Source organism: Pholcus phalangioides, unplaced genomic scaffold (assembly GCF_987345545.1).
Source record: "Pholcus phalangioides strain wild (caught in Gottingen) unplaced genomic scaffold, Ppha-v1.0 ptg000009l_1, whole genome shotgun sequence".
Lineage (NCBI taxonomy): Eukaryota > Metazoa > Arthropoda > Arachnida > Araneae > Pholcidae > Pholcus > Pholcus phalangioides.
In genome coordinates, this window is record NW_028301602.1 from 59,749,139 (window position 1) to 59,761,248 (window position 12,110).

The following is a 12,110-nucleotide window of genomic DNA, read 5'->3' on the forward strand; positions in this document are numbered from 1 at the left end:
TCCATATGCTGAGCATATATTTGACGCTCATTGGCCAGAGAGAAAAAGCGGTAAATTTAAACGGGGAGAAAAATGAAGACAAAATTCTCTGGTGGACATAGGCTGTCCCCTAAATTTTGACATATTTTTAAAAAAAATTTATACACACCAGGCTGTGGTTTGGACTCGCCACCATTACATTTGACGAAAAAGTGGGATTTTTTTTTTTACTACAGTGGAAAAAGTTGAAATTTTCAACTATAGGAGGCGCTATTTAGTGTCGCGTCAGTTTGTTTTTCAATGAGAGCAATTAGAACTTATGAAAATTCCCATTCAGTGGGAAAATTAGTTTTCAGAACAAATGAAAATTCATATCTGATGAAAAAATGACAAAAAATAGTTTAAATTTAAAAAAAATGATCTTTGAATAAATAAAATTCTTTAATAACGTAGGGCCCGTTATTTGACTCGGAGTCACACTCTCTCAAAAGTTGAAAACCGCTGCTTTAGATCAGGTCTTTTGCGTCTCCTCCACGTGGATATGAGTTCTCTTTTCGAGTAATAATAACTATATCTCACACGGAAAAAAGACAGGATTATAAGCAGCACCCTAAGGGCAGTACCTAAGCAGTATACTCTAAGGGCAGTACCTAAGCAGTACTCTAAGGGCGGAAGTACGCAGGCTTATTTGAGGTTTGGCGGGGGGGAGAATCAAAGAAGAGTCTCTCCAAGAAAATTTTTGAGTTTTAACCTTCAAAAAGAGTTTCTAATTCACAGAAATTGATTGAAACAGCATTCAAAAAAAGGACTTCTTTCCCCTATATTTTTTTTTCCAATTTTCGGGTGGGGGGATGGGACCCCATATCCTTCCACGTGTGTCTCTTAGGGGGGGGGGGCATCAGGATTTTAGAAGATAATGTACTTTGGTGGGGCATACTTCCAGCATCAAAAAGGCGGGGAATCACTGATTTAAACCAATGGGTGTCAAACTAGCGGCCTCCAAAGAAGCCAGTGAGGGCACGTGACGTCCCTACAAGATCCGGTATGGTGTGGGCCTTTTTTCTCTGTTGAAAAGACCGACTGGTTCCGGTTCCAATGAGTCTTTAATACGAGGTACTACTTCATAGGGGTCATTCAAGTATTACGTCAGCATCGGGGGAGGGGAGGGTTTTCGGATTTGCTGACGTTTGATGACAAGGGGGAGGGGGGTTTGAAGGTTGCTAGGTTGCTTTCGTCATCAACCACCCCTTTTTTGAAGATATGAAATATTCTAAGCTGCTGACGAAATTTTGCTGGGGGGGGGGGGGATCAGTGTTTTGCTGACTTTTGATGGATGGCAAGTGGGGGGGGGGTCAAAAATGGATGAAAATCTGCTTACGTAATACTTGAATGGCCCCATACTGCAAATATGAGAAATTAATACGTAGAAGTGAGAAAATATATGTTTTATTCCTTTTTTTTATAAGACCAAGTATATTTGTGCATGCTGCACATATTTTTTATGGAATTCTAAGTTACGTGTCCGAAATTAAAAATCAATAGCAATTAAAATGAAACCAATGGCTATTTCAAAGGCTTTATATAGCAACCTTTCACCGTCATTATATCATTCGGAAATGTTGTTTGTTCAAGAAAAAAGAAGAAAACAGAGTCAAAACCGTTTGATCAAGGTTGAGAAGAGCGTTCATTATTCCGGGATCTATATTTAAATGTATGAATGTTAGATTAAGTAGTTTTATACTTCTCTAAATACGACGTATAAATGAGTGGTCGTGCGGTCATAATAGACAATGGGTCAGGATTACTGAAAGCTGGTTTCGCCGGAGATGAAGAGCCCAGATGTTGCATTTTAAACTGTGTAGCGACAGCGAAACGTCCTCGAACCACGGTGGACGGTGCATTTGAGGGTGAAATGTTCATAGGGCGCAAGGCTGAATCGCGTAAAAAATCTCTGGCCATCCGATACCCGATCGAGCGTGGGATCGTGACGAACTGGGCAGACATGGAAGCTATTTGGACTTACGTCTACTCGAACCATGAGCTGAACGTCTCTCCGGAGGACCACCCGGTGCTACTGACAGAGACACCGTTCAACCCTAAAAATGACCGAGAGAAGATGACCGAAATTTTCTTCGAAACTTTCAACGTACCGTCCCTGTTCCTGTCTCCACAAGCGGTCCTCAGCTTGTGTGCTTCTGGCAAAACGACGGGACTGGTGCTGGACGTGGGCGATGGCATCACCCAGGCCGTGCCCGTGTACGAAGGTTTCGTGATGAACCACAGCGTCGTGATCTCGGAAGTAGCCGGTCGCGACGTGACACAGCATCTGCAACTGCTGCTAAGGAAAGAAGGCTACCGATACCATACGTCCTCCGATTTCGAGATGATTAGAATCCTCAAGGAGAATGCTTGCTACGTCGCCCCCTTCGAGAACCAAACGAGGAGCTTGGAGAAAAGACGTTTCGAATTACCCGACGGTTCCTACGTAGAGATTGGTCGATCCCGGTACCTAGCTCCGGAAATCTTGTTTAAGCCAGAAATCGCCGGGAAAGAAGATTCCGGTGTTCCGAAGGCTCTCATGTCGTCGGTGAAGAGATCAGATATAAATCTAAGACCGTTCTTTTTTCAAAACATCGTGCTGTCCGGTGGCTCGACCCTCTTCGTTGGGTTCAAGGATAGACTGTCAGAAGAGTTGAAGAATAAATTACAACCTGGCGTAAATATAAAGATTTTCGATCCAGAACGGCGTTTATACTCTACGTGGATCGGGGCGAGTATTCTGACGTCTTCGATCTTTTTCAAGAAGAGGTGGATCACCAAATCGGAGTACGAGGAAGAAGGCCCGAAAGCCATACACAAGGAGGATTGACGGAGGTTTGGTTAGGCGTTTATCTTTATGTGTTTCGTTATGTGTTCTTGCGATTCAAGATTTAAAAAAACTACCAAAAGGGAGCTGGAAAAGCTAATGTGCACTTATGATTTTAAAACAAAAATTACAGATTGTATTGAATTGAATTGTATTGATTGTATTGAATCTAGTTTTATATTTGAAAAAAAAGGGTTTTTTTTGTTCAACATCTATTTTATTTGCAATAAAATCACGTTTTACTTAAAATGATTTGACCTGCGCAGTGCTGTCCGGTGGCTAAGCCCGTTTCGTTGGGTTCAAGGATAGACTGTCGGAAGAGTTGAATAAATTGCAACCCAGCGTAACTATAAAGATTTTCGATCCAGAACGGCGCTTGAATTCTATACCCGTTCAAATATATCTATTTTTCGAACGACGCTGCTGATTTCTTCGTTGGATTTTCGAGTCACTTCATAACTTTAATTCCTGATATTGCTATATCCGAGATGGTTTGACACATTTATTAGGTAGTCTACTCCAAACTTGAAAAGTGAGTCTTGTCTTCTAAGGGGTCATTCAAGTATTACGTCAGCATCGAGAGGGGATTTGAAGGTTGCTTACGTCATCAACCACCCTTTTTGAAGATATGAAATATTCTAAGCTGCTGACGAAATTTTGCTGATAAGGTGGGTGGGAGTCAAAAATGGCTAAAAATCTGCTTACGTAATACTTGAATGGTCCCTAACTACTAGTGTTACTCGAACCGCACGTGTAACTCGTAAACCATTTCTGAGGAATATCAAACAAATTGATACATGTCGGGAATGTGTATTCTGAGAGTGTGTGTGTGGTCCCAACGTATTTCGAATGGGATACGGGATTGCATTCGCACCTTGAAATTGGAAAACGGCACTGTCTTCGGTTGAAGGAGAACCAGGATATACAAATAAAATGGATCAACGCTTCCCCAGAATCGCTTTTGAATAAACTAAAAAGATGATTTCCACTTCAAATTCTGGCAGCATTAAATTGCGTCAGAAATCGTCTGTGGTCTAGTTTCGACCTCACCGAATAGCTGTCATCTTCGATAGACCTTGAAAACTTCAATATGGGGAATAAATTAAACTATAAGCATTCAACGCACTGCTTTCATATACAATCAGTTTTCATCTGCTAGTTTCAAGCAAAGATCTTCAACACGAGAAAATACAGACATTCACCATTTTTACTTTAAAATACGTAAGACAGATGGCAGCACTAGTATAACACCAAACAAGCGTGATACTGAGAATATATCAGCGCCACAAGCAAGCACACACAGGTTTATCATTTAACCAGTTTATCAAAAATTCCCCAGAGGAATGTTTCCGAGGTCTATGTACAGCTAGTTGGTTGAGGGAGTCACCTATACGCATGATTCAATGCGCTTCAAAGAGTAAGTTTTTTCAACGATTGCGATCTCGACCAGCAGTTATTTTTGTGGCCGTGAACAAGTACAATTTTTTCTCCAATGCTGATAACAAATAATCTATTTACGTAGTCAATATCTCGGCGAATATTTCGCTTAGAAACGTGAAACATTTTTTTGACTAGTTAAATGCAGGACGAAAAATGTATTTTAATGCAGTAAAACTTTTGCGGTCACAGGCGGGCAAAAACATTTGTCCGTAAAACAGGGGTGACCGTTAATTAGGGATTCAAAATGCACTTTTATCGAAGAAAGGGGAACTACACGGACACCAACGGGACAAGAAAAAATTCGTCCGTAATAGAGGGATGACCGTTAATCAAGGATATGATCTGTTATATGCAGGGTGATCGGCGAATAAGCCCTTATTTCAAAATTAAATATCTCTACAACAAAGATCAATAGAATTATGCGGTAAACGGTACGTTTATTAGCAAAACTGTAAGAATGTTGTACAGAAATTTCGAAATTTTTATTTTTTATTTTTTTAAAATTTAAAAAAACAAAACAAAACTGTTTTCCGCGCGGGGGGGGGGGTGTGGGCGGGGTGCATGTGTGGTGCAGCAGTAGTAGGTAGAGCCTCCAAAAAATGGCTCGGGGATCCATGATGTTCTTAAGTCAGCCACCTCGTTGGGCAATTTGCCTGTTGTGGCGTTGTATTTGTATTTGGAGATTTTGGGAAAAAAGACCGTACTTGAATTAAAAACCACTATTATTGGTTTGAGAAAAGTTTAAAAATTATAAAATAATCCCTTTAGATCAGGGGTGCACATATTTTTGTTAGTGTAGTTATCAGTTGCATAAACAAATTTGGTTATTGATGACAATTTTGGGGTTATAAGTTTCAGTCTCACGGGCCAGAAACTTGTAAAGAGTGACCACCCAGTATTTCTGCCCGTCCCAACGTTTTATAAAACGTCCCGTTTTTTTCCTATTTTCAACGAGGCTTAGTAGAACTTCTGAATTTAAGATTTTCATGACACAAATTATAGAATTGACTAGTATAAATGTAGTCATAGTACATTCATCTCACATATTTGTCAAAAACATCTGTTTTTCCCGACGAATTACATTTTGACTAACAGTGCCCGCCATTTTCCGAGATTGGCAGTTTTTCAGCAATTATAGCGATGATTTTCAGCTTTACACGCCTTTGACCATTTTTTCGGCTGCAATAAGCAACTTTAACTTTTTTTGGCAATATCCCGTATCAAGGAAATATTTTCTAGTATTAAAATATCCAGAAATTTTTTTTCTTTCATATGTTTGGGCTGAGTGAGGGGGAAAAACATCTCTACCGTCCCACTCGAGACCATTTACAGAAGTTAAGAGCGCCCCCCCCCCCCAGTGCGTGAAAGATAGGTTGTCTCTCCAGTGCACAGGACCGTCTTAGAGCACTACGGGGGCCAACTGATTTTTCTGAGGCTCTTTATCCAGCAAATTCTCAAAAATTTCAAAGATCCAATTTTTGTGAGCCCTCTTCTCTTTATACTCTCGAGCTGTACCCAGGTGGACCCATGTGTTAAAATTGCACTGCGGTAACCTTCTCTCCCCCCCCCCCCCCCCCGTCTGTAATCACAAAATTTGTTAATCGCGATAGTACCCAATTGTCCGGGAAAAATATGTTGTAGAAATTGTGTGTGTGTCTTTTTAATCAAAATAGTGTTCCAGACTCTGCCATGAAGCTGGGCTGGAAGAGATCTCGACAACGATATAAAGTCCAGTGGCAAAGTTCTGGCGTTCATTCATTCATTGCGGTAACATGCTTTCCCGGTTTGAAAGAGGGCCCGAGTTCGAGACTCGGCGAATACCAGACGACTTATTTCCGAGTTGACCTTGGCATAATATTCAGAAAATGTTTCCTTGATATTTTGGGCCGAGAAAAAAGCTCCACCCATCTCTCAATATCCCGTATAAAGAAGTACACGGTCTGCCTAAGTATTTATCATGTTGTGCGCATTGATACTTTTCGACCGGAACTGTCGCGGGCCAGATGAAACACCTTGACGGGCTGCATTTGGTCCGGAGAGACGAGCCGGAGGTTGTACACCCCTGGTATAGATGCTACATTATAAGTCTAGAAGAAAACGTATTTTCCGGTTACCTGCATGTTTCTTAAACGAATCGATTGCATCCAATGTCCAAAAAAATTCACATTTTTATTAATAAAATCAACACATCCATCATCAACATGTATGCACAAAATTACATGCTAATTAGAATTTCTTTGTATAAAAAAACCACGAAATACAAATAAAGGAGGGAGAGAATATGGCGATATACATAATTCCATATTTCAAGGAGCAAAAAATTTTCAATTTGAAAGCTTATGGTCATCTTTATCATTCACTGTGTGTAAATAAAAAAGTATAATTTTCAAACTCATCATTATGAAGGAGAAACATTTAAAAACTGTATGCAAAAAAGTATACAATTTTTCTCAAAAATTAGAATCAACAAAAAATAATAGATGCAAAGAATACAAAACACATAAGCCGACAATGAAACTATAATAACCAAACGTTAAAGAAAACATGCACGGATATTTCCATATTTAAGATCCAGATTTATGTATGCAATAAACAAATTACAAACACACACACAAATATATATTTACAAATAAAATTGGACGGATTGGTCAAGGGCAAGGCACTTTTCTTTAAAACGCCACTGTGGACGTGGAAAAATTGCACCAAGAACGTCATACTGTCCATTCCAAGTGCAGTACGACTACGATTATTGACGAAGCACATCATCCTACTAAACGACGCGTGGCAAGAAGGAAAAAAAATGAAAAATGATATAAAGCTACTAGTGCTAAATTGTTTGAGATTAAAAAAAAAGTTGTATCCACAAGTGTCTAAATTACGGGGCAATACCCTCCATTCTCGCGAAGTATTGCTCGACAAATCTCGCAGGAAATAAAACTTCGCGAAATTCGCGTAAACTATTCTCATTGCTCAAAACTGAGTATAAATTAAATACATAAAAAAATATATATTAGTATGTACAACCTTTTATAATTGGCGTAAAAAAACTTCGAATCGCTTTTTCCAAAAGCTTTGTTCGAATACATATTTTCTGATATACATTACTTGTCGTTAACCACTAAAGTATACGTAGCACACATACATATACTGTACGCAATACAATAAGCAATGCGAATTACTCAATAATTTAGCTGTTTTGGAAAATAGAAAACCCGCTTGATCCGTGGAGGAGAAATAATTTTTAGAGAAACTCTTATAGTACAGGCCTTGGAATTAATGAAACTACCAAATACATTTTGTATGGTTTTAAGTATAACAACGATGCGTTCATTATTAATGATTAATTGGTCAGCACAAGAAACATCTGAAGATCTTCGATATCTTCACAAAATCCGAATAAACTGTGACCATCATGTAAAACAATATATTGCGCGAGTCGCAAAAAGTCGAGAAATCTGACGATAACGCAGACAACTTGAAGCACTTTTTCAGACGGTCACGAAAAAAATGCACGAAGTTCCGATAACTTTCTCTCCAACGAACAAGAGATAATTCTTCACTTTTGCCATGTTCGGATTTTTCTTGTTTTCGTAGGTGAACGTTCTGTGTAATGGTAGTATTAATGACTCGTCTTTGTTTTTTTGGTGGCAATATATTCCTTATAATTAGTAATAAGTTTAGTAACTATAAGGTCCACCATACTGAGAGCCGTGGGTGTAGTATGGTCCCGGATACGCGTATCCATAACCGTAAGGTTGCCTCTTGTCGGGATAAACTGGCATGAGGTACTGCATGTTCTTGGCCTGTTCGGCTTTCTTCTCGTGGACGACGCAGCAGGCGGCGCTCAGGAAGAGAATGGCAGTCAGGAGGCACATGCCTACGCCGATCCAGGCCAAGATGTATGACCATCCGTAGTAGAACTGAGTCACTCCGCTCATCTTGAGTACCTGATCAACGGGAAATGAAAAAGTTTACATGAGTAACATTTTGATACAGCATTCATAAATACCAATGAAAACTTAATCTAGTAACGAAGTAAGTTGCGACCAACTACGTACACACCCTCTTTGAAAAAAAATTTCATGACCGTGTTTTTTTTTGTGGGGGGCTTGTTTTGCTGAGTCATCTACTAAACATCGGTGACAAAAAATACCATGAAACATTATCTGTCTTCCTAACATTTGCATCTGTTGTAATCTTAGTAAGTTATTGTCGATCAATATTTAGCGCGTCTCTTTTGTCGAGAAATCCCAGACCCATTTTGAAGATTAGTAACAAATCAACCAATTAACATAAAAAGGTGCCCTGACACTAAAGTAACTACTTATGACCTATTTATTTATTTGATAAATTTAAAAAAGTTCAAATTTCACTCATAGATGACACTGTAAAACGAGAAACTAAACGCATAAAATGCAACACAAACAGAGCATAATTAATGTTTATGACAATTTGCGTTACATAATATTACATTTCAACATAAGAGTACCCTTTCACCCTGTTTAGATGTAGCCAGAGCAAAAAAAAAGGGCTGATATTGTAATGAAATAGTTTTATGCAATGCAAATTATATCTTAAACATTAAATATGCACTGTTTGTGTTGTATTTTTGTGTGGTGTCGAGTTTTTCGTTTTACAGTGCCACCTATGATATTGAAACTTGAACTTTATTTTATTGCAAACTTCTGCACCTTTTTACCAATTGCTTGATTTATTAATTTTTTAAAATATATGTCCAGGACTTCTCGTCCACCTTGTATTTTCCGTCTTATGCTTCGAGAAAAGGATTATGTAGACCAGAAATTTTCTTTCAATTATTAAATTTTTTCCGTTCAGTGCACTTGTCTATATATAGCAATGGGTCCAGTTTTTGATCGTATATAGATTGGCTTGGATCCTCAAAGTTACAGCCTGTAAGTTGGTGGAAAAATTTTAAAGACAACCGAAAAACTGCCATATCTTAAAAACCTGGGGATATATACGAAAATTCTAGTGATAATTAACATGAATTAAGGCCTTTCCAGCGTAAATAATTTTGACGAGTGTTACACTGCTTCAGAAAAAATTGTTGGAACTATATAGTGGATGTCAGCTTCTGGAAAAATTATTTTAGGACACGTGTGTTTTTAGTAATGTAAGGAAAAGAAATTGGCATTTTTTTCATGTTGAGATAACAGCTGAGACTGTTTTAATCAGCCCTGTGCTGTGAAACCGAATTTTCTTTTTCTGAAAGTGCGAAGATGTCAGAAGCAGTGCAGCTCTCAAAATTATTTTCACAGGAAAATGTTTAGTTCTGCTCGTAATTATCATTAAAATGTTCATACATATTATATGCATCCATAGGTTTTCAAGATGTGAGGGTTTTTGTTTTTGGTTGTCCTTAAACTCCCCCTCCCCCATCACCTCAGTTGCCATCAAAATTTTCTTGGAAACAGGAAATTTCGAATGGAAACAAAACTTGATGGCAGCTTTCTCCATCTCCAAATACAAATACCACGCCACAACAGGCAAATTGCCCAACGAGGTGGCTGACTTAAGAATATCATGGATCCCCGAGCCATTTTTTGGAGGCCCTACCTACTACTGCTACACCACACATGCACCCCCCCGCCCCGCCCCGCGGAACCCCCAACGAATCGGTACATGCGGGAATGTGTGTGTACGTGTAGTGAAACCTGACGTGAAATTTTTGTTTCTCTGTAATGCTTGTTACGTGTAGTGCTGCCATCTGCCACCAGTTTTTCTAACTATGAGTTCCTCCGTTCTTACTAAAGTGACAAAATCAAACATCTGGATAGGAATAACCCATTAGGAAATGCAAGCAAATATTGGCAGGCTTAGATGAGGTTTCATATATTTACTGCCACCAATGGCAAAATGAGAATCATAAATTCTATCAACGTCAGATTTTCAGAGACTTCACATTAATTTTATTTAAAAAAATGTAATCGAAGAGAACTTTGTTCTTTTTTTAAGGATATGAATAAAAATAGGGGGAAAACAAATACATATTATGAAATTAATCGTCAAGATATAAATAAGATTTAAATCACATTTACTCTACAGAAACTAAATTAAGAAAATTATAATTTAGTTCAATAATGTAAAATTTCAGATATACATCGCATATCACTATTGGTAGCATTTTTTTTTCTAATTTTTAATTTTAAATATTTACCACATCACCATAAAACTTACAAAAGTTAATTACAAAAACGAAATAATAATTTAAAATATTTCTTCTCAAAAACATTAAATGCATAAATGCATGTGGTACGCACATCAGGCCAATTATAGTACGATTCCTCATCGGTTAACTTCTGATAATCGTAATAATGGACTCCATGCCACAGCCCCATAGCTCCAGCATCAACGAGAGCTGCAAGAGAAACAAAATATAAATTGTACTGAAAATTCGATATAAATTCGTGATTTGAAAAACTCCCACATAATCCACCAAACCCAGCATATTCAGGGGGGTGGGGGTCATTAAATAAACACAAAATTTACCGGCAAGCATCTGCATCAAGCCAGTGGCCAATATGTTTCCTTTGGATCTTTTCCAACAGCCAGCAACGCCAGTGAAGAAAGATATGAAGATGAAGAAGAATCCAACGATGTACATACCGATCACGGATCTAGCCATGTCTGCATAAACAGGAAAAAAAAAAAAAAAAAAATCAAATATTCATGTTAATCAAATACTCATTATAATCATACACATTTACAGCGTGTCCGGAAAGTCCTTACTCAGGTCTTTCCAACCGTTGGAACTTCCAATAGCAAAGATGTTTTCAATGAAGAAAATATTCATGTTATGACACTTTTACGAAAATAAATTTTAAAAAAATTACGAAAATTTTTTTTTGTATATTTTTCCTTATAGTCATATCTAGAAAAATATTTTTGTTCAATAACATGAAAAACAAATTTCATTGCTGTACGACATGTATTAACTGAGATATTAAGTTTTAAAATTTTGGAGGAAGTCCAAAGATCAATAAAAATAATAAATGAAAACCGAAATAATGAGATCGGTTTTAAATATTTCCCTGATGGTAATACATGGAGTAATTATGTTCGATAATGCACTGTTTTGAAGAAAAAATTATAAATGTGAAATTCGATAAATCGCTTGCAAACACTTAATTAATTTTAGCCATTTTGTATAGCATACGGAATGTCTCGAAATTATTAGAGATTTTCACTTGCTAGTAAATTACAAACGAGATGCAATAGCGTCTTTTGCCAACTTGATTATGGCTTACAAGCTAATTAATAAAATTTTAAAAATTATAAACGAGTAACAGTGAGTGACATTGCAGACGAAAAACAAAAAGCCCTCTATTTATTCCCCCTTGATATTTTTTTTTGCATCGACGCTCCCTCACCCCATTGACTACTAAAAATATGGCTCTCGAAGAAAATCGTAAACACTGGGATTAGATATCCCGCTCAATTTTTGTCACACTGAAACCTGTTTTGTCTGTCGTATTACTGCAAGGAAAGACTTTCTAGATATGACTGAAAAAATTGCGAAAAGGTGAATTTTGTTAATTCTTTTAAATTTATTTGTATACATATGTAAAAGTTGTTCACATGTCCAACTCATTCGAAGCATTTTTTTTAACTGGAAATTTATGTCAACAACCACCGTCTCTAGTTTTTGTTATTAAAAAGTCTTTTGAAGGAGTTTTAACCCTTAACTCGAGTTGAGGGTTCATGATAGCTACTCGTATCTCGAAGCAAAGTTTCCCATTTAAATTAATGAAGATCTTCTTGAATTCGTACCATATCATCCCACAACACCGATACAGGGATACCT

At 37.6% G+C, this 12,110-nt stretch overlaps 1 protein-coding gene and 1 pseudogene across 1 annotated transcript in view; one reads left to right on the forward strand and one right to left on the reverse strand.

The window, feature by feature from the left end:
* Positions 1 to 1,741: 1,741 nt before the first annotated feature.
* LOC149083409 (alpha-centractin pseudogene) lies at positions 1,742 to 2,848 on the forward strand (annotated as a pseudogene).
* A 3,587-nt stretch (positions 2,849 to 6,435) lies between these two features.
* LOC149083410 (transmembrane protein 178B) overlaps positions 6,436 to 12,110 on the reverse strand; it is a 66,251-nt gene continuing 60,576 nt past the window's right edge. Inside the window, exons 3-5 of the mRNA XM_089236694.1 lie at positions 10,796 to 10,933; positions 10,567 to 10,664; positions 6,436 to 8,232 (exon numbers count right to left, since the gene is read on the reverse strand). Coding sequence (XP_089092820.1) covers positions 7,963 to 8,232; positions 10,567 to 10,664; positions 10,796 to 10,933 — 506 coding nt within the window. The 3' untranslated portion in view covers positions 6,436 to 7,962. The remainder of the gene's footprint in view (positions 8,233 to 10,566; positions 10,665 to 10,795; positions 10,934 to 12,110) is intronic.